The following is a 23,345-nucleotide window of genomic DNA, read 5'->3' as shown; positions in this document are numbered from 1 at the left end:
GAAGGAAAGATACAATACCGTTAACAGAGTGGTCTGGCACCGTCAGTGTGCTCAATCGAAGGACTCTGTAAGGTATCCCGCCAAGAGAAACGAAAGCCAAAAGATTGATGAGAACATCGAAGTGGTCCTGCGATGGTTTAAGTAAAGCCCATCGAACATTCGAAAGTCTTTGATTTTGATATCAAGATGATCTGAGCCCGAACGAGGGAGACCAAGAGTAAGCATTGTGGCACAAAGTGGTCAAAACTGAAGGAGGGAGACCCATGATAAATACTGGAAGCGAGAACTTGTACATGTGAAGATCCTAATAGAAAGATTGATATTTGTTTGTTATGACAGACCCGCTGCAGTAAGAGACTGTTATTGGAAAAGAGATTTTGGCAGAAGGCCTTGATGTCTATGCTTTGAACTGTGTCGTCGTGGCAGAGAAGCCAGAGCGTGTGCGGACCTCGAACGTGCCGCCTTGCCCCGTGCTGAAAACGAGGTGAAATGAAGCCAACTGCTCAACCGTCCTGACATATTATTTCTTGAACACTTTTCTTTATTGCATACATTATTGTCTCACACCCTTTGTATTTAGAAGTACGGATTGGCAATAGGTTTAATAGTATAGGCCCTTTTATTGAAGTATAGGCCTTTTGACAGAGACTAGACTAGGACTGCATTATTATTATTTGATGGTCGTAGCTTGCTTCCACCCTTCGATTTAGGTTACATATTTGTTCAACCAAATCATTGAAGTTCAATATACACCCTTGAACTGAGTTCCCTTGTGTCTGTCTTCACTGTTTGATACTATGCCTTCCTTATATCCACAATACAATTGGGAGCGTTGCACGTATGCCACCAATGCTTTTAAACACGCACGGATGGCAATCCACCATTTTGTAACATCTCCTTTCCTTTTCTAAACGATTAAACCATGTAGCAAATCGCTTTTGCCCAGCATAGTGGAAGCTCTTGTTTCGCACAAAACATACTGTTTGCAAAGGTGTACTTACTGTCGTACAGATGCCTTTATTCTACTTTGTTCATAGATCCACCTTACATTACCTAGTTACACCACTTTAGATTGTGATGCCTCACTTATCCAGGCTGTACCAATGTGTATGAGACACTCAATACGTATCTCAGATATTTTTTTAAATTTAGAATGCAAATGTGCATCATGCATTGCTCCCTCCAATATACTTATCAACTCTTGTGGTCATTGTCCACGCCCTAAGGACCTGAATGTATTTATACAGACTCTTGATGGCTACTGTGATTCTGCTTTACAAACCTCCACTGTATATCTTGTAGCTATATTTTTTTCTTTTTCATTTTCAAGCAGATTTGGGGGGTATACTTTCTGATACCTCTATCACTTCCTTTCTAGAAGAAAACACATTCTATACTTGTGTTGAGACCAGACTTGACACTTTCTAATTTCTGGATCCATCTTTGTTCTAACTTGCGCAGTGCCAAATCTCTGTTCCCTCCTCTCGGGGTGGTTGTTACTGTTTGTATCACGAACCACAGTGCATCATTATGGCTGTGTCCCCTGTTAGAGAAAGGCTACACCATTGTCTTATCCGGTATCTTGTTTTTCATTACAGGTAATTTTTGTGACAAAGGGGCCGTCTCTGTGACCAGAGTCCTTGTGTCATTCCATTTTGTTTGTGTTTTCTCACTTTGGAGGCACACATTTCTCAACGTTATCTGCTTACGAGGATGTTGTTGCAAGTTGAATCATTTCCTAATATTCTGTGCATTTGTCCACTGCATCAAAGACTGGCCCTGCAGGGCTTGAGCGGAGGAAGGGATCTCTGCTGCTGGCCTCCTTTGCCTTATTTTTTACAGCCTAATGTCTCTGGCCTACTGATGTCCTTGTCTCTTCTGTTTGCAGACAGGATAGGGTAGAGGAAATGATGCTGAAGGCCCAGTGTTAACCACTGTTTGTTTCCTGTTGACAGGGGTTTCATCTGTACTGCAGGCCCGAGTGCTGACGTGCGTTGATGGTATCGACCTACCCCTCTTGGAGCGAGCGGTTCTGGAGCAACGGAAATATCTGGACAGCAGAGGTGGGCCAGCATCGACCCAGAGCGAGATGTCACATTGACCAGACCAAGGGGACCCCGACTGCAGCAAGGATCATCAGTGATTGGATTGTCATGTGGCAGTTTAGAACTTGCCTATTTTTACTGGCAACACCCACTCAAAATTTAGGTCTGTAGCTCGAGTGGGCCATGGATGAACTCAAAAAGGGAGCAGCAAGAGATAGTCTTCCAAAACAATGGATTAGGGATGAACAAACGACGGAGCACCGATTGAGGGATGGAACAACCCAGTGTGCTCTGGAAGGGGCACAATTGATCTTCTTACTTTGTAATTAGCATTCTAACAGAGAACTGTAGAGGGCAAAAGAGTGTCTCACAAAATGTGAACAAAATGTGAGTCAATTGTATATCCCACCGAGAACTGGCAAGGATACTGGACTCTCTCATTAAGAAATAGATTGTGGATGGCCCAGGTTACTGAGGACTGAAGGGGCCATTGGCTATCAAGTAGGCAATAGGCTGTCTCATTGAATCGTAAAGGGGGAAATGGGCCTTCACATAGAAGGCTTGTAACAGCGCTGTCTGGTGCACTGCAACAGACTCTTTACTCTGAAGTGAGGGCAAGAGGATGCTAACATACCGACTCACCAGTCATATGTACTATTATTTTAATGAGGGAGGCAGACGGTGACTGAGTCATTTAGCAGTGCCAATTTTTTTGTCGCATGACGTGAAAATACCTGTAGATTATGCAAGCTAGGTCAGTAGATGTAGTATTTCAGTGTAAGTCAACTGAAAGTATCTTGCGAGTACCAAAACCAAAACACCCTCATTTTAAATGGGACGGAGTGGTAAATCATAAAAGCAAGGCATAATGTTTTTACACCTTCGTTTACCTCGCCGCCCTATTTTCTGGCACTGACCAGGGTGAGAAGGGGCACGGAGCGGGGATAAAATCACTGCCGTGCTGACCTCCTCCTTCTTGTCAGCACAATTCATTTTACATCTGCATAAGATTTTCATGCAGGCGCAAAACAAATAGATTCCTTTGGAACCCGGCTTTGTTAGACGAGACAGAATCCATCGAAATCCATTAATAAATGCCATCTGAAAAGTGTAATTTCCAGACATTATTTATTTGTTCACAAGGCGTAGAGGAAAATGAGTTCATTACTCTTTCCTTTTCCCCTCCACCATGTGTACGTTTGAGATTGCAAACGTTGCTGGTCTCTTGCATGATGTTTACATTCATTATAAAATTACCCTAAAAGGGTGTTAAGTGTGGTTTTGCATGCATTACCTAACACCCTCCTTCTCTGCTTGCAGCATAAGATGACTGTTGGCAATGGTAACGCTATATTCCTCTTTTTAGGAAACCTTTTGATTATTCTAAGAAACATTTTTAAAAAAACATTTCTATCTATTCAGAAAACGCTTTTAACATTGAAAGAAAGGACATTTCTTTCCTGAATTGAGATGTGCAAAGCACATTAAATGCAAACGAAAACAATATTAATAATGCCTATGACAGACATAATGTTTTCATTTTGTTTGATAGCATATGTATTGTTGTACAGTCAGGTTGAATTTGTTTTCTTGCATAGCCAGTCAGTTTGGGGAGTACTGTATACTAAATTGGGAGCGATATACTTGTTTATACAGTGCAACGCGTGTTGAATGAAATTGTTGTATTGTTTTCGTCATTTATGTAGCACCCTTTGCCCATTTGTATGGCCTCAATGCGCTTGTTCTTTGTTCAGGGGGTGTGACCAGCTCTACCTATGTTCACGGGGCTCCTATTATGATACTGCCAGGAATAATTCACCTGGTTTTCATTTTCTGACCTTATACCAAGCTTTCTTTACCCACCACCTCCCCCACTCTGACATGTAATTAGCACTAGGATAGGAGTTCATGCTGTCCATAGGTTTGAGGCCAGGGCAATTAAGCCGTACTTACCCAACTTGCTGTTTTATTTCCCGTCCTAATAATTGTCAGCCTGTTTATTCAGCCTTGCCTTTCTCAATACACTTGGAGGGGAAGGGTTTATGTGGGAAACATCAACATGTTCAGAGTCAAAATGTCAGATATGATAATGTGGTCCTTATAGGTTTCCCCAAAAGCAAGTACCTATTAAATGTGGGAGGTATTGGATGAATTTTCTCAATATTGTTTCATGACTGTGTGGCTGTTATTTATTATGTCATCTGTTTGTATTATCGGGTGGCAACCTGGATGGCATGGTTCCGGAATCAACTTGATTCCAGAACCTATGCGAGTTGGAGAGTAGCCTTGATGAGATGTGCCACCACCTGGGGGCTCTTATAAATAAAGACTAATTATTAACTTTAACTGTTTGTGAGCGTTAATACTTCTCAACAATTGGCGACGAGGACATTTTAAGATGAGAGCCCCCAGCCGATGAGAAGGAATTGCCACTGGAACACACACGTGTTCATCAGCGGCTGACTATTTCGAGTAATTATTATTATTATTTTTTTTTTGTAACTCTGTTTATTGAGTTTGAACAACAAAACATAGAAAAACAAACATGGATCATCGGCATACATAGGATAAAGGCAGCATAGCATTAATAACAGTTAGAAGAGGCCCACAAGGCAGAGGACCGTAAGACAATAGCAAAACAAGGCAGGCAACCAATGCTAACAGTGATATTGATCTACCCCCACCAAAGGATCTCAGTGAGCATCTAGCCATTTACCCCAAATTTTTTCAAATTTACGGGGGCAGCCCCGTGCATTATAAATCCGGCGGTCTGAAGCTGCGCACCTGTCCAGCTCGTTACTCCAATGGTTCAGGCACAGTGGGTCGGCAGATCCCCAATTAGCTGCAATAAGTCTTTTGCCCACCCCCAACGCAATTGCCAGAAACATTTTCTCATATTTTGACAGGTCTACTTCACCCCAGATGCCTAAGAGTACCATTTTGGGATCCTTGGGGATTGGTGTCGCCAGGGCGGCAGAGATTGTGCTGATACAGTCCTCCCAGAAGGCCTGTAACACCCGGCAGTCCCATATCATATGGTAGAAGGTGGCAGGTTCATTTTTCCATCGAACGCATGTCCCGTCTTCTAGTCCACCCCATATGGCCATTACAGCACGTGAGTGGTATGAGCGATGGAGGATTCTCAACTGTATTAGTCTAAGCTTGGATTCTATACCAATTTCTCTAGAAGACATTAATGCATCCACCCAATCTTCAGGTTCAAGGTGACCTACGTCCCTTTCCCACTTTGCTTTGAGCCCATCTAGCTGTGTAGCCCCGAAGGAGTTCAGGGCCTGGTAGAGAGTGGAGGTGACCTTAGAGGAGATGCGTTGCGGGAGGATATTAGTCTCGATGGGGGAGCAGGGGGGTATAATTGTCGTGTCAGGGAATTCGGTACGGATAGCGTGGGCTAGTTGCGCATGCCGAAACCGGTCCATGGGTGCCAGGTCGAATTGTTCTCGGATGGTCTCAAAGCCCAGGAGGCGACCCCCTTGTATCACCTGTGCTAGTGTGTGTATTCCTTTTGCATGCCAGTTACCAAAGGAGCGCATTCTCACTATTTTCGGGAGGAGCGCATTGTGCCATATGGGTTGTGATAGTGTTGGCTGTCCTTTCCAGCCGATTAGTTTGTGTGCGTCTCGCCAGGCGCAACGTATATGGTGGGTCATTTTGGGCAGCGCCGGGAGTTGGTCGTGGGTGGCGTACAGGATTTGCAGCAGTGTTAACGGGGCCATGATCTCCAGTTCGATACGGATGTGTGGCAGTGTGGGATCTGCGTGCATCCAGTCATTTACCACTCCTATCTGTGTCGCTAGGTAATAGGTGCGTATGCAGGGTAAACCGACGCCTCCCTCCCATACTGATCTCTGGAGCGTGTCAGGGGCGATCCGGGATTGTTTCCCGCCCCATAGCAGTGTGCATAGGTTCTTGTCGATTAGTGCGAAGGTTTCTCGGGGGATGAGGAATGGGGAGTTCTGAAGAACATACAACAGCCTGGGGAGGGTCATCATTTTGAATAGCGCGGCTCTACCCATTAGCGATAGGGGAAGTGATTGCCAATGGGGGGTGTCTCTGGTGAACCGCTCAATTACTGTAGATTAAGTCGGGGAAACTCATCGAGCGTCGGGTCAAGCCGTATGCCCAGGTATTTAAATTCCTTAATAGAGACATGGTATGGGCAGGTCTCCGGGATCGCAGACTCGCCACCCTGAATCGGGAAGAAGATGGTTTTGGCATCATTAACCTTTAGGCCCGCAAAATTCTGGTATTCCCTGAGAATAAGGGAGACAGCCGGGCATGAGATGCATGGGTTACTGAGGTATATGAGAAAGTCATCCGCATAGAGCGAAAGGCGGTCCTCTCCCCCTTCCGGCCAAACGAAACCAGTCCAGTTGGTATTAGCTCTAAGCTCAATTGCTAGCGGTTCAATGGCCAGGAGGAAGAGGAGTGGGGATAGCGGGCACCCCTGCCTCGTGCCCCGACCCAAGGGAAATGATTTGGAGGACCTACCATTCACCCTCACCGTGGCCTCCGGGGATGCATAGAGAAGTTTTACCCATGATATAAATGTCTGCCCCAGGTTCATCCTAGCCATGATCGCCCACAGAGCATCCCACCCCACGGAGTCAAACGCCTTTTCAAAGTCCACCGCCAGGAGGGCAAGTGGGGGTGGTATTTCTTTCGCTCTGCTCAGCGCCAATTGGACTCTACGTAAGTTCATTCGAGTTGATTTATGGGCATGAATCCACATTGGTCTGGGTGGACGAGGGTCTCAATCACCTGCAGTAGCCTATTGGCAAGTGTTCTGGCGAGGATCTTGGCCTCGCCGTTGATCAGGGATATCGGGCGGTAGGAGGCACATTCCTCCGGGGGTTTCCCAGGCTTGTGTATGACTACTATGCATGCCTTCCTGAGGTCTGGGGGGAGTGCTCCTAGCTCTCTGCTGCATAGGAACATGCGGTGCATGTGGGTAGATAGTGTGCCACTGAGGTATTTCCACGTTTCCGTTGGGAACCCGTTGGGGCCCGGAGTTTTCCTAGACTGGAGCTGTGCCAGCGCCTCTTGCACGTCAGTGTCGGTGATGTCAGCATTCAGGAGATCTGATTGGTGCTGTGGGAGTATCGGAATCTCAATTCGGTCGAGGTAGCGTGAGGGTTCAACTGGCGGGTTCTCAGTGGGTGGGGTGTAGAGATTTTTGTAGTAGGAGGCGAATGCCTCGACGATGTCAGAGTCTTCTGTTAGCAGTATTCCATCTGGAGATCTAATGGCCCGTACATGTCCCCTGCTTTGTTCGCGTCTCTCTAACCAGGCCAGAGTCTTGTTAGCTTTGTCGCCCCGTTCATATATTTGGCTTCGGACTAATTGGTGGGCAGTTCATGCATTTTCTAGCGATAGGTTGCTAAGGGCATCTTGCGCCATGAGCATCGCCTCTTTTGCTTCTTGGGTGCTGTGTACTAGGACTTGCCGTTCGCACTCCAGGACTCGTGCTTCTGCTTCTCTGACCTTCAGGACTTGAAGTTGTTGATAGGCGGAAACCGCTGAGATACCTTCCCCCCGGAGGACTGTCTTGTACGCCTCCTAGATCGAGATCGGGCAGTCCACGGAGCCTTCATTGCGTTCGAAATATTCCGTTGTCTTTTTTTCAAGCTCCTCAGCGATTTCAGGGAGGCAGAGATGGTATGCGTTTAGGCGCCAGTTACGTTCCGGGTGGCGGCAGGAGTTTTTCATGGTTAGGAGGAGCAGAGAGTGGTCATCTTGCGAGGAATTCAGCGTTGAGAAGCCTGTGATTTATGTTGCGGGGGATAAAGGCATAATCGATCCTGGAGAACGATTTGTGGATGCCCGAATAGAAGGAAAAGCCAGCCACGTCGTTATGAAGCGAACGCCATGTGTCCGTCAGTCCCAAGGCCTCGGCGAACTTGGTGAGCGGTGTGGAGGTGGGGCGGGTTCCAGATCTCCTATAAGATCTATCGACTGCGGTGTCCATTACTTCATTAAAGTCCCCCCCAATCACCCACGTATCAGCCTCTTCTTCCAGGAGCAAGCTCTGTAGTTCGGAGAGTAGTTCTTTCGCCAGCGTGGGGGGCGGGGCATAGATTGCTGCCAGGCCCCATTTCTCGCACCAAATATCAGCTAGTAACAGTACATAGCGGCCCCGGGGGTCGGTCTTGATCTTCCTTACCTGGAGGGGAACTCGTTTGTGGACGAGTATCATCGTGCCCCTGGCACCTTTCTTGAATCCGGCATGGTAGGTATGCAAATAATTGGATCTTTTGAAAAAGTTGGCTTTTGTGCCTATCAAGTGCGTTTCATTTAGGGGGGAAATGTCTGGTGAGTGTCGGTTTAGATACTGGAGCACCAATCTTCGCTTTATGCTGGAGCCGAGGCCATTGAATGTTCCAGGACAGTATGGTTACCTTGTTGGAGTTCAGTCTATCTGCGTGAGTCTTCTTGTTGGGACAACTGGAAGGATTAGTGGCAATTGCGCTTTTCCTGGGGACATATGGCGGTTATTTTTCAGGGGAGACATCCGAGGGTTGGCTCGCATTTAAGTGCCTGCTGACTGGCTGATAATTGCGTCCACGGTCCTGGCCAAAGACAGTGTTTGCTTTCCTTGCCTACGTTTGTCGGCTTCAAACCTTCTTGTCCCATGATTCCATTGCCTTGAGTCCCCAAAACTCCCCCCACCCCCCAACTGGGAGCACCTGTCGCCCAAACATTAAACTTATAACTTGGTCAACTTCCTCGGGATAACCCTGACTGCGATAACGCCCGCGCGACAGCCGCTAGGTGAGCGCTTCCATGTTATTACGTTGCAGATTAGTCCCCCCCCACTGCGTGGGCCTTACCCCTTTTCCGCGGGGGTCCCCGTCATGTCGTTGTCTGCATTGGCCGGAGATCAAGGGGGCGAGAGCTGCTCAGACTGGGGCCTCTGTGTGGGTGGGCCCGGTGGTGTGTGCCTCGTTCTGGAATCCGTGAGAACTTGGGTTTCCAACCAGCCCCATGCTTCTTTGGGAGTGTAGAATAGTTGAGTGGTGCCCTCATAGTGGACTTTGAGCGATGCCGGGCAAAATAAAGCGTATTTGATAGAAAGCGACTGAAGTTTCTTCTTGACCGAGTCAAAAAATTGGCGGGCCTTTTGGACTTCCTTGGTGTAGTCGGGGTAGAACCCGACCCTATAGCCGTTGTATGTAATCGGGCCGGAGGCCCTTGCCATTTGTAGGATCGCATCTCGATCACGGTAGTTCAGCAGGCGTACGATTATCGTTCAAGGCGGGGCGCCCGGGGTAGGTGGGCCGGTGGGGACTGTGCGCCCTTTCTATGGAGAAGAATTTGGATAGTTTTTTGGGGGTGAAGACGTGAGTTAGCCAATCCTCCAGAAACAGTTCCGCGCTGGGGCATTCCTCCTTCTCCGGTATTCCAAGGATCCTGAGGTTATTGCACCGTGCTCTCCCTTCGTTGTCCTCAGCATGGTATTCCAGTTGGGCAATTTTTTGGGTGATCGCGGCAAGTTGCTGCTCAAAGCGGTGCACCATGTCTTCTGTGTCCGACACTCTCTGTTCCGCCTCGCCAACCCTGGCCGATAGATTGCGGAGGTCTTGGCGTATAAGGGACACCTCGGTGGATATGCCACCTATTTTAAGTTCAAGCAATGTCCTTGATTCCCCAATCGCTATCATGAGGTCCGTCAAGGAAATTGGGGTGTCCTGGGGCTCATCACCGGCTCCTTTGTCTTCTGGGGGCTGAGGTCCGCGGCGTGGAGGGGCCTCCATGGTGTAGAGGTCCATTTTGCTTTGCAGTGTTTGTCGCTTGGTCTTTTCCTTCCCCATGTCGCGGTTGATCAGCCCCGTGCAGTGGGGGTCCAGCTGCTTCACGTGTTCACCCAAGGGGTGGATGTAGGGTTTGGAAAAGGGCTAGCGTATGCCAAGCGAGTGTGCCCAAGCAACGCAGAGGCGTGTCATATGACTGTGTGCTGGCTGTGCCTTAATATAGTTCGTTGGCAGCGTATCTCCGGTCCACGGGGAAGCGCAGCCCCGGTTCTCCTTGTCCTGCTGCTGCTCGACCCCGGTGCCACTGTCTCGCTGATTGGGGGAAGGGGGGCAAAGACAGGCCGCGTGGGCCCGAGCCATGGGTAGTCACTAGTGCGGGCCTTCGAGCTTCACCCGCTCACCTCACCGACGGGCCAGGAGAGGCGCCTTGAGGATTCGTCCACTGTCAGTGTCAGGTCGACAGAGGAGATCGCGGTGGGTCTTCAGCGGTATCTGTGGGGCGCCACCGGTTCTTGGAGTCAGGTTGTCTCCGTGTGCCTTCTCAAGGAGGGTTCCCCACGCACGCTGTGTTGTGGAGGGGGCGGGCGCTGCGCCAGGGCCTCAGTGGCCGCGCCTCGTCCGTCTGCCGACTTCGGGGAGGATCTCGCGTCTCCTACTCCGATTTTCTTCGGGGTTGCGGGCACTGGTTCTCTGCTGCATCCTCTGCCCCCGGGGCGCAGCTGGGGTGGGAATAGTACACTTTAATGGGAGTTCTTGCAGGATAATTGTAGCGGCCGCCGGGAGCCGGGGCAGTTAGGTCCGCATGCGTCGGGCGCGCATGCGCAGTCATTCGAGTAATTTCAACTAAACAATTCAAAGGAGGGTGAATCACTGAGACCACTGAGAAGTACATCGGAACGAACATAGGAAATCGACATATGGTGAATTTGCTAAACAAAGGACTGCAGTTTAATAAGGTACATTTAATTTCAGCAAAATAGAACTTCTGTGCCAACGCTTACTCTGCATTGTTCAAAGGTGCATCTGCGCGCCGATCAGCAACAGCCGTGCGGTGCGCTGATCAGGGATAGTGGCACTAGAGGCACATCACGGTTTGCAAATACTACAAAGTTGTAATCCTCGCATCGTAAAGAATACAGGCAGCGTTTCGTTTGAGTATATGAACGTAAATGGATAACATGGAAGATACTCAACTGAATGGATAATCTCAAGTGACCTCAAAGCACAAATTGCCTCAAACAAGTGACGTTGCCAGACACAACATTGCAAGTATATAAAAAAGGGGGGGAAAACGGTGTTTAACCACTGCATGTGGTGAATGGACAGTGAAAAGACACAGTCTTAAGGTTGACTACAGACTTTCACTTTAACGTTATCACCATACTTGAACATGCAACACATACCAACTCCGGTTCTATTTCTTCCCAATCCGGGATATCCTATCAGCCCATGCGAACAGTGGATAGGTGGATTCCAAGTTTATCTAAGGGCAATAGGTTGTGCCAAATTTAATGATGATCTGAAAGAGGCTACGTTGTTCAACTACATAGGCCCTTTGTATTTTTCGTACACTCCCCGAACAGAATGACTCAAGAGGGTGGTTCAGGAGATTCAACAAGTACAAGCAGCAATAGAAAATATGAAAATGCTCTGAGCAAATTGACCAAATATTTTGGAAGCAAGATCAACATTGTTTTGTAGAGATATCGCTTTTTCTCCAGACGACAACACAAGGGTGAATCCATTGATACCTATATGGCTGCTTTGAAAGGTTTGATATCTACAAGCAGGTTCACAGGGATTGCTGATGAATACTTGAGGGACCAATTAGTGTTGCATGTAGTAGACCCTCGTATTCAGCAGAGATTATGGCAGGTAAAAGATCCCTCCTTAGAACAAGCACTGGAGATTGTCAAGGTGAATCACTGAGTGTATGAAGGAAGTACAGAGTCAGGATGAAGTCAGAGATCAAATCTATCCAGGAAGAGAAAAAGGAGGACAATGAAGAGACATTAATAGCGTAAGTAAAAAGACTGACTGCAAACAATTTTAAGACAAATACTAGAAGAGAGAAGGAACCAATAAATAAATTCCAGGCCCAATGTCAAAAATGTGGTTGGAACAGACCTAGAAAAGTTGAAAAAGAGTGCCCAGCCTATACTGCTGAATGTTACAAGTGTGGCTATATGGGACATTTTGGTAATGTTTGCAGGAATACTAGAGGTAGAGGTAAACTTGGACAACAATTTGTCAACAGGTCACAGAATACCAGCAACAAAGCATTAGAGAAGATTAGAGGCCCGGGCAGTTTATCCATTGTCGGTGACGTGGAGGAGGAAGTCCAGATTCTTAACCTTACATCAAGTGAAGAGAACAAGGGACCATGGGTGGTTATGCACATCAATGGTGTGCTATTACGAGTTATGGTGGACACTGGATCACCTTATACCATGGTGGATGTTGGAACTTTTGTTAAAAAGTTAAAAGGCAACCCTGAAGAATTGCAATGTACCAAGGTGAGTGCCACAGGTTGTGCTAAAACTGTGATCAATATCATTGGCTATAGCTGGGTAAAACTGAATTTTAAAGGCAGAGAAACATTCTGTAAGTTATATGTAGCGGAGAACGGTTTGTCTGTGGTAGGCTGGTGGGAACAGGCGGCTCTGCAGATTAAGATACACCCTGGTGAGAACATTCCCGTTTTGAGCATGTCAGAGGACAGTTGTGATACTAGGGAGAATTTGGCGAGAAGCTTTCCTAGGACGTTTAATGAGACAATTGGAGTACTAAATGGTTTACAATATAGAATAATTCTAAAGAAGGGTGCGAAAACTGTTACACACAAAGTGAGGAATATTCCCATAGGCACAAGAGATGCCCTACAAAAAGAACTCACCAAACTATGTGAACAAGATATCATTGAACGCATTGTGAGTTCGGAGTGGCTTTCTCCAATTGTAATAGTACGTAAACTGGATGGGTCTTTCCAGATGTGTGTTGACCTGAGGGATTTAAATAGGAACATTTGTATAGATGGGCATCCCCTACCAAATATTGGGGAGTTACTGACGACCATGACCCCAGCAAAATATTTCACGACTCTTGATTTGTCCTCGGCATAACATCAGGTCAAGCTAGATGAGGAATCTAAACACTTTACATCTTTTGTCACACCGCTGGGAGCATTCAGGTATAAAAGAATGCCTTTTGGCTTAGCCTCAGCAGCAGCAGTATTTCAAAGACTCATGAATCATCTATTTGGGGGTCTCAAAGGTGTTTGTTTCCAGGACGATATTCTGATCTCGGCCAAGACACTATAATGCCAGGAGTTGCCTTGGAGTGCTGCAAGTAATTCAAGTGAGAGGTCTCACACTAAAAATAGAGAAATGTAAAATCAAGATGAAGTAAATTACATATTTGGGACATCTAATAAATGCTGAGGGAATTAAGCCAAAGAAGGAGTTAGTGGACACTATTATGAATATCCCTGAACCATCCAGCAAAGACCAGCTGCAGAGTTTTTTGGGAATGACAGAATATTATTCAAAATTCATATCTCATTACACAGAAAAGACAAAGTGCATGAGAGAACTTATGAAGAAGTGTGTGGAGTTTATATGGTCTGAAGAGTGCAGAAACGAGTTTGAGCAGATCAAAGTATACATAAACAAGCACCAACATTGAATATGTTTGATAGCAAGGCTCAGATTGTGATTTCGGTAGATGCTAGTAAGGTGGGTTTAGGAGGAGTCCTTGTACAAATTCACTAAAATGGAACAGTTCCTATTACATTTGCTTCAAGGATACCAAAGGGTGTGGAAATGAACTGCTCTACAATTGAAAGAGAGGCACCAGGGTTGAAGTTGATCTTAACACATCAGGAGTCTTATATCGGGTTTACCAATCATATTGAAGACGGATCATAATCCTTTATTCTCCAGCATGGGTCTGGCATGGACTCACATGCTCATGAATATTCCCCGTCGTCAGGCTGGGAATCCTCAGTAAAGAAAAAATCAGTATCAGTTTCGTTTCTGATCTGTCTTCCTTAGTAGTAACCAATCACTGGTCTCTGGGTCATACTGCCCCCAGCCAATGACTGCCCTCTCCCTAAGCCCCGCCTCTGGTAGCCATCTTCAGATTTATACCACACGCTCAAGTGTTGGGAGTCCTCGTGTTTAGCTCTCGAGCTTTTTTGCTGTGTTTTCACACCGATTTTCTCATTTTTCGGTCAAATAGAGCCTCAAGCTCCACCGTTTCTACATCCGATCAATGGGTACCCGTTTCGGATTTTTCTACGCCCCTCAAAGGTGAAGTTTTCGTCGAGTTACGCTTCTTGGAGGAGTCCAGAAGTTTCTGTGGACTACCCCAGACATGGCCCAGGAGAAAGGAAGCTCGATGCCCGGAAAGCTGTTCAGGGTTTGTCCTGGATGCCAGCTGCAGAATGTGTTCAAGGACGAGCATTCGAAGTGCCTCTACTGCCTTAATGAGTACAAAACGCACGTGGAGAAGGACTGTGCGTTTTGCGGGAACATGTCAGAATGGACCATCAAGGATCGACATCTTCGTCTCTCCAACTGGCTGGAAGGAAAGAGCCTGTCAGGTGAGAAGAATAAGAAGAAGTCGTCTGAGCGGTCTTCTAAGTCCTGTGAGGGCGCCCCGGCGACGGGGGCCCAACAGAAGGCAAAGCACCGCGAGTCCGCGGGCACCGGGAGCGCCGAACGGTCGGGCTAGTCGGCTGCCAGGCAGGGCGCATCCTCTCCAGCACCATTAACCACCAGCCAACGCTCTGGCTCAGGGAAGAGGAAAGCCGAGAACCCGGCAGAGCTTCTGGAGAGGCCCCGGTCGATCTTGAAGGATCCAGCTGAGGGGGACCGAGGCGGTGACCCTCCCCCCCAAGGTGAAGGCCACAGGCCCGCAGAAGGTGGTGAAGGCCTTGATTCACTTGGCTAAGGCCTCTATCGAGGAAGTTGCGGCGGCTCTGGGAGGCTACACCAGTGGAGGCGACCTCGGGGCCCAGAGTTTCTCTGCCACCATGGAGGGAAGCCTCTTTCAGGCCCATCGAGAAGACCCCCGTGAAGACCCCGGTGGAAAAATAGGGGGGGGCTGATGGCCATTGTGGACACGGACTCAGCCTCCAAGGAAGAGCTGGCTGCAGTCTTGGAGGGCCTCGACGAGGGCGTCGAAGAGGCCCGGTCTCACAGGAGGGATCCCGACGAAGGGGACGACGAGAGTGACGGCGACGCCGGCGAGGTTCCTAGTCAACCGTCGCGCCCGTCGCTTCCGGAGCCGCAGGACAACTCGGTGGACATTTTGTTGGCAATACAATCCTTATGTTCGGAGATAAGGACGAGATTGCCCCTACCACCGACGGAGGAGCGGGAACCAGGCCCGACGGAGGAGCCAGACCCAGGCCCGTCGGGAAGTCCCTCAAACAAGAGAAGACGGGCCCATCCAGCCCCGCCTTTTCAGCCCTCGCGGCCTGCTCAACCTTTGCCCACGTCCCCCGTACCTGGGGATGACACAGGAACGGACATGGCCACGACGGGTACGGATGACGACGGAGGTGACGACGGGACGGAGCTCCCATCACCTCCAGCCCGGGCCTCCCCACCCGACGAGATTGGGTCCTTCCACGCTATGATCGCCAAGGCATCTGAGCTTTTTCAGCTCTGCCCCGAAGAGAAGAAGAAGGAAGGTTTCCTTTACCAATGGCGCGAGGCCAAGAGGAAGACAGTCCTCGCTGTGCCTCTGTTGGATGACATCTGGGACGAGGGTCTCACTCTTCTCAAGAACCCGTCTACGACGCCTGCCAAGAGGGAACGGTACGAGAAGAAGTACCGGGACCCCGACGCGGCCCCTTTGTGCCTTAGGGCGCAACCGACCCCTGACTCGGTCGTCTCAGCGGCAGCCAAGAAGAAAGCGGGGCGGGGGCATCGGCCTCAACGTCAACTTCCTCGCCGGGCGGCGAAGGAAAGAAGCTAGATGCAATGGGACGACGAGTTATCTCGTCGGCGGCAATAACGATTAAGGCGGCCAACGCCCTCGCGATCGTGACCCGCTACGACAGGGAGTTATGGTACAAGATCGCCCCCCTGTTGGACTTCCTACCGGACGACAAGAGGGCTGATGCCCTGGAGATCTTGCAGGAAGGTGAGGTGGCGTCGGACCACGCCATAACGGTGGCTACGGACATTGCCGACACCGGTTTCTGCCAGCTAGGCAACAGCGTTTGCCTCAGGTGACGAGGTTGGCTCAAGGCGACGGATTTCCACCAGGACGTACAAGCCAAGGTTTTGGACATGCCGTTCGACGGGAACAACCTGTTTGGGAAAACAGTGGATGAGTCCCTCCAAGCCATCAAGGCGGATACGGAGACAGCTAAGGCCCTAGGAGTTCTCCAGCAACGAAGGCCGTCCTTTCGTAGCTCCGGAGGTAAGCAGGGTGCCTCCAAGGGAGGCCAAGGTGGCAAGGTGTCCTCCAAGCAAGATTGAACCGCCCGTGGCGTCTGGCCCCCACTGAAGCACCCCGGTGGGGGGCCGGCTGGCGAAGTTCGTCAGTGTGTGGGAGTCCATCTCCACCGACCGTTGGGTGCTGGACGCCCTGGCCCAGGGGCACGCCCTTGAATTTCTAAAAAAGTGCCCCTGCATTCCTCCCGTGGCCAGGAAGGAAAACCACGTCCCTCAACTACTGTTGGAGGTAAGGGCGATGCTCAAGAAAGGTGCCATCAAGCTCGTCCCAAAGAGGCTCCGGGGCTCCGGAGTATATTCAAGGTACTTCCTCATGAAAAAGAAGACAGGAGGGTGGCGACCTATCCTGGACCTGCGACGACTGAACAAGTACATCAAGGCACAGAAGTTCCGGATGGTCACCCTCCAGCACGAGCTGGGACAGCTGGAGGAGGGCGATTTCCTGTCCTCGTTGGATTTGGAGGATGCATACTTTCACATTCCCATTCTAAAAGGACACCGGAGGTTCCTCAGGTTCGTGGTCCAAGGGCGGCACTACCAGTTCAAGGCCCTCCCGTTCGGATTGAAGTCGGCACCCAGGGTTTTCACCAAGTGCCTTGCTCCAGTGGCGGCGCGGCTGCACCTGCAAGGGATCCACGTCTACCCCTACCTGGACGATTGGCTCATCCGTGCAAGGACAAGGGAGCTTGCCGTAGAACACACAGCGAAGACCGTCCAGCTGCTCACGGGCCTGGGGTTCTCCATCAACTTCCCCAAGTCCCACCTGGTCCCCTCTCAAGTCGCACTGTTTCTGGGAGCCAAGCTCGACACAGTGGTGCGTCTGGCCTCGCCGTCGGAGGAATGGACAAAGGCCATCCTAGGCAAGGTGCAGTGTCTACTGGCCATGGACGTGGCCAGGGTGAGGTCCATTAAGTCCCTCTTCGGGATGATGTCCTCTTGCATTTATCTCGTGCGCCTGTGCAGGCTGCGGATGCGCCCTCTGCAGGAGTTCCTCGACACCCGCTGGATTCAAGCGACGGGCAGCTTCGAGGACAGGATCCCCCTCAACGAGACCTTCCGATGAGCGATCCGGTGGTGGGGCGCCCACGCTCATCTAGCGGCAGGGACAGACTTTCAGACCCCGGCCCACCAGGCGACGGTGATGACGGATGCCTCCATGGAGGGGTGGGGAGCGCACACCGGAGATCTTCACGCGAGAGGCCTTTGGCTCCCGGGGAAGAAGTCACTCCACATCAACATCCTGGAGCTCCGGGCAGTGTTCTGGGCCCTCGGGTCCTTTCTCCCGTCCCTCAAGGGCAAGGTGGTGAGGATCTTCACCGACAACACCACCACGATGTTCTACATCCGGAAGCAGGGTGGAACCAAATCCCCAGCCCTATCCAAGGAAGCCCAGGATCTGTGGCATTGGGCCGTTGCCCAAAGGATGTTTCTGTTGCCGTTTCATCTGGCAGGGATAAAAAACACCATCGCCGACCCACTCAGCAGAGAGTTGCGCTCGTGCCACGAGTGGGAACTACGCCACAATGAAGTGGATCGACTCTTTCAGCGATGGGGCAAACCCTAGATCGACCTGTTCGCGACGGCGACAAACTCCAAGTGCCAGAGGTTCGCCAGCAGGTTTCCCCAACCGAGGAGCATGGCCGATGCTTTCTCGTTCCCCTGGGACGGCCTGTTCCTATACGCGTTCCCTCCGTTGCCATTGCTGCTCCGACTCATCAACCAGCTTAAGAGGTCCTGGTGCAGGATGATCCTTGTCGCACCGGCGTGGCCGAGGCAGATCTGGTTCCCGGACCCGTGGACTTGTCGGTGTCCCTACCGGTCAAGCTGACGACGGACGCAGATCTTCTTTCCAGAGAAGGAGGCGTCATCCTTCATCATGACCCGGAGTCGCTGAACTTGCAGGCCTGGCTCCTGCAGCAATAGAGTTTGAAGGGTACGATATCCCGGCTGAATGCAGAGAGGTTCTTGAAAAGGCCAGGGCGTCCTCAACTCTCAAGTGCTACGGACATAAGTGGAAGAGGTTCTCTGTCTGGTGCTGTGCACAGAAGATTAACCCTCTGCGGATTACGGCCCCTCAAGTACTGCCATACCTACTGTCGCTGGCCAAGGCTGGACTAGCTCACGCTTCCATCAAGATACATCTGGCTGCGATCTCCCGATACACCAGAACTACGGGCTTGGGCGTCCTTGTGGTCTCATCGCCTAGTGAAGGAATTTATGAAGGGACTGCTCGGATCGTTCCCGCCGGTGAAGGCTCCTCCCCCGGTATGGGAACCCAACGTAGTGCTGTCTAGGCTCATGGGGGAACCATTCGAGCCTCTGCATTTGGCGCCGTTGAAGTTCCTGTCGTGGAAGACAGCTTTTCTTGTGGCCATCACCTCCGCACGACGAGTGGGAGAGATCCACGCCCTATCCTGCAAGCCTCCATACTTGACTTTTCACGACACAAGGGTGGTGCTGAGGACGCACCCCTCCTTTATGCCCAAGGTGCCGTCGGACTTCCACCTCAACGAGCCCTTGGTGTTGCCAGTTTTCTTCCCGTCGCCTTCTTTGCTGGCCGAGAGGACTTTGCACTCTCTGGATGTGGCTAGAGCGCTGAAGTTCTACGTGGACCGCACAAAGAGTTTTCGGAAGACGTCACAGCTGTTTGTGAACTTTGGGCCTGTGAAGCAAGGGAAGGCTCTCTCGAAGGCTTCCATTTCCAGATGGCTCTCCGGCTGCATCATGCACTGTCACCGGTTGGCAAACCGACAGTTGCCCGGCCGTCCGAGAACCCATTCGACCAGAGCGATCGCTGCTACCACGGCGTTCTTGTCTAGTGTGCCCCTGCTGGACATCTGCAGGGCTGCTACATGGAGGTCGAGGCACACCTTCATGAGATTCTACTGCGTCGACCGGGATTGCTGGAGAAGGAACAAGTTACTTACCTTTAACTGTTGTTCTCCAGCATGGGTCTGGCATGGATTCACATGCGAATCCTCCCTCCTACCCCTCTCCGGCTCTTCACTTGGTCATACTACCACTTTACGGGCTACCAAATCTGAAGATGGCTGCCAAAGGCGGGGCTTAGGGAGAGGGCAGGAAGACAGATCAGAAACGAAACTGATATGGATTTTTTCTTTACAGAGGATTCCCAGCCTGACGACGGGGAATATTCATGAGCATGTGAATCCATGCCAGACCCATGCTGGAGAACAACAGTTACAGGTAAGTAACTTGTCCCGTCCATGTGTTAAACTCCAAGACCCCACACTTAATATATCCAAGAATACGAAGGTGGATACTAGATATAGTGCAGTACAATGTCAGTGTAAGGTATACTCCTGGCAAATCAAATATGGTGGCAGATTGTTTTTCAAGATTGCCCTGGAATTGTGGCGAATATATTGAGGAATCCTACAATGACCAAAACACTGAGAATATCATTGCATTCATACATCGGGGCATGTCCAGAGATGAATGAGTCAAGTCAGTGTCTGAGGATCATGAGCAAGAGTGTCTCAGGCGAGCTGTTCAAAGTGAATGGAAAGAAACTGATCAGAGCGTTGGGATATATTCCCAGATAAGAGATGAAATATCAACTGATTCCATGTTTGTTTACAGAGGAGTTCGCATTATTCTGCCTGTAGAATTAAGACGAAGAATAATAGACGTGGCACAGGAAGGCCATGTAGGAAGGGGTCCCACCAAAAGGAGAGTGAGAGAAAGCTTTTGTTAGCCAGGTATGTGGAAGGAGATGGTAGAGATAGTTAAAGATTGTTCAGCATGCGCTGTCAGTGATAAAGGGAAAAAATGTGAGAACTACACCTCTGCAGCCAGTGGATATTCCGGAATCAGTTTGGACTAAACTAGCAATTGACATTACTGGACCATATGAAAATCTGGATAGTCAAAAAAAGTACATCATTGTATTATTGGTTTACACATCCAAATGGGAAGAGTGGAGCATTGTTGAAGGATCAGTTATAGCAAGAAAGATAGTAAAAGTTTTGGAGGAAGTGTTTAATAGGGAAGGAGACCCTTTTGAAATAGTGTCGGATAATGGGGTTCAATTTATGTCTATGGAAGTACAGTCATTCCTGAAAGAAAGAGCTATTGAACACAGAACCACGTCCTTATATCATCCAATGGCCAATGGCCTTGTCGAGAGGATGAATGGTTTTTAAAAAAGCATAATTCAGCTAGCCATTGCCAATGTTTTACCGTGAAAAGATACTTTAAAAGAAGCTCTCAACACCTATAGGATGACTCCACACTCGGTAACTGAAGAGGAGCCATTCACAATGATGAGGGGAAGACCAGCGTCTAACAGACTGGGGCCTGCTTGGTTGAATTTTTAGTACTTCCAAAGAAATTGATATTGGTGACATTGTAAGAAGAGTAAAAGAAAAGTAAGCAAAGTACAAAGAATATTATGACACAAATAAAAAAGTAGTAGAGAGCAAAATTAAAGATGGAGACTGGATTTGTGTAAAGGAGCCCAGGAGAGTATTGAAAGGGGAGTCAAAATGTAAGTCTCCTCAAAGAGTAATAAGCTCCACAGGGAAGTCTGTGTTACTGGAAGATGTGCAAAGGATGGTCGTGTGCCGATGAGGTACGGTTGGAGAAGAACATTCAAATGGAGGAGGATGGCGGTGTGAGAAGGTCACAAGAGACGGGCGTAAGGCCCAAGGACTGTTTGGAAGGAGATGGCATGTCAAGGGAAAACAGAAGAATCATTCCAAATTTCAAGAAGGACTTTATTTATTACTAGACTGTGCATCCGGACTAGACTGTGCATCGAGTTGGTCCTGCTCTGTAATGTGTCTTGTGGCAAAACCATATCCTTTATTTAAAAAAAATGTTATTTTATGTTTTTTTGTTGCTTGGTTTGTTTTATAATTTCTGACTTTTTTTTGTTTTTTTCTCTCTTGTTTACTCCTCAAAATTTGTGTAAACAGTAGAGGGGGAGATGTTATGTATTATGTCATCTGTTTGTATTGGAAGTGGCAACCTAGCTGGCATGGTTCTGGAATCAACTTGATTCCAGAACCTATGTGAGTTGGAGAGTCGCCTCAACGAGCTGTGCAACCACCTGGGGGCTCTTATAAATAAAGACTAAGTATTAACTTTAACTGTTTGTGAGCGTTAATACTTCACAACAATGGCATCAAATGCCGACCTTATCTTGCTTCCTTGAGTGCAGAGTGACGTGAAGCGGTAAGACAGATCCCTATCAGAATTCACTGTGCCCTCTGATCAGATAAATACATTAGAGTGCTCTGTGATCCCTGCCAGAGCTGTCCTAATTGGGGGAACCCCCAGGCTTGGGGTGGGGGTGACTCTCTTAGTAGAGAAGCAGCAGGTGACTTGGTTGCCGCAGAATGATTCTTAGCAGGAAGAGAAAGATCCAAGGTTCCATAGGTAAGAGTCAGCAGTAGGATGAGATGAAAAACAGGAAGGAGTCAGGAGGACCACGGAAGGCGAAGAGCAAGCAGGGAAGGGAAGCAAAGGCACAGGAGCCCAGAGTACCAGGGAAACCAGGAAAGACCGTCCACAGCACAGTAGCAAATCCACAGCATTGTGATGCACCTGAATGCGAAGCGAAAGCGGAGGGCAAGTGGTGTTTGTCGGTGTCGGAATCTCTCTTTGCTGAAATACGGACATTATACCTTTAAACTGCCTGGAGGCGGTGCTTCTGCAACAGGAAGAACCTTCACCTGCACTTGCCCCAGTGAAAGCGGAGGGCAAGTGGTGTTTGTCCTTGTTGGAATCTCTCCCTGCTGAATTACGCAAATTATACCTTTAAACTGCCTGGAGGCGGTGTTTCTGCAACAGGAAGAACCTTCATCTGCACTTCCCCCAGAGAAAGCGGAGGGCAAGTGGTGTTTGTCGGTGTTCGGCGACATTTGCAGGCATACTAGAGGCGTTGTATAGCAGCCCCACTAACCTGACACCGTTACCACATGCATGAACACTGAGTGAGGGAGCAGGATTTCGGGACTCTGATAAGCCACTGCCCTTAATCATTGACTGTCTTCTGTAACAAACCTGCTACACTTACTCTACCCTGACCATCCTTCTCTAATTTTGTCATTCTTCATCATATGAGAGTAGTATAGGCAACACTGTGCGGGGCTCACAACTAGGACGACTGACCCCTGCAGTGTGTCTTCTACTGTGCCCCGTTCAGCATTCTGCACGAGTGAAAATGCATGTAACCGCGTAGGGACTGCGGGCTAGTCCTTTGACCCATGCGGCTTTATTAGACTTTGCTGAACGACGAAGCTCTCACTAAGAAAGCTTCCAGCAAGATCTTTTGAAATATAACGACTTAACCGAGTGGGGACTGCAGGTAATCCTTTGACCCACTCGGCTCCGCCCAGATCTTGCGCTGCTACAATTTTGAAGAATAATAACCAAGCGGCCGTATTGAGACCACGGCAGCCTCATTCGATACTGCGGCAGGACAACATAAAGGATGCAACATATCCCACCTACGGGTCCACAAACCAGGCACCGGACTCAAATACAGAACCTCTTGGATATAACGCACCAACACGATAAGAGAGATAGCTCACCAGCAATGTCCTCGCCAACAACGACCCTTACACCTCTCTCAGACGAGATCCATCAGGGAAGACTTGTTTGTGCTGCCCCGATTGTGGAAGAGCACACGCCAACAACATATCCGACAATAGATGGCGCAGGCCAAGGTACAGGACAGAAAGCTCGAGCGAAGACTGCTAAAATAAAATGGAAATCTCTCCACGAACGACGTTCTAATACAGAAGTACAGCACGAACTCTCATAACTGGTCTCAAATCAAAACCTGCAGAGACTCTCGTTGGATCTGACAGAGATAGAAGCATTAATGGAACTACAAGAGACCAAAAAGAAAGCACTAAGAAATCATATTGGCCCCTTGACCATCTTCTCCCTAATCTGAGTAAACATCAGGGTTATCCCACAACAAGCACGCCACTTTCTGATGGCTTTGGTACTGGTCCTTTAACATCTAATCCAGCACCCATATCTAAACAACCTATTCTACAAGACTGAAATCACGTGGACCACTTAGC

General features: G+C 49.1%; 1 protein-coding gene across 7 annotated transcripts in view; it reads left to right on the top strand.

Moving 5' to 3' along the window:
• The window catches only part of TEN1 (TEN1 subunit of CST complex), a 528,532-nt gene that overhangs the window by 255,369 nt on the left and 249,818 nt on the right, over positions 1 to 23,345 (top strand). For 3 of the 7 annotated variants that reach the window (XM_069654723.1, XM_069654722.1, XM_069654724.1), the window contains exon 4: positions 1,956 to 4,391. The exons of the other annotated variants lie outside the window; for them this stretch is intronic. In XM_069654723.1, coding sequence (XP_069510824.1) covers positions 1,956 to 2,101 — 146 coding nt within the window. In that variant the 3' untranslated portion in view covers positions 2,102 to 4,391. Of the gene's footprint in view, positions 1 to 1,955; positions 4,392 to 23,345 lie in introns of those variants that run through there. 7 annotated transcript variants of the gene reach the window in all.

Source organism: Ambystoma mexicanum, chromosome 3q (genome assembly GCF_040938575.1).
Source record: "Ambystoma mexicanum isolate Mex_15411 chromosome 3q, UKY_AmexF1_1, whole genome shotgun sequence".
Lineage (NCBI taxonomy): Eukaryota > Metazoa > Chordata > Amphibia > Caudata > Ambystomatidae > Ambystoma > Ambystoma mexicanum.
This window is presented reverse-complemented; position numbering and strand designations above follow the sequence as displayed.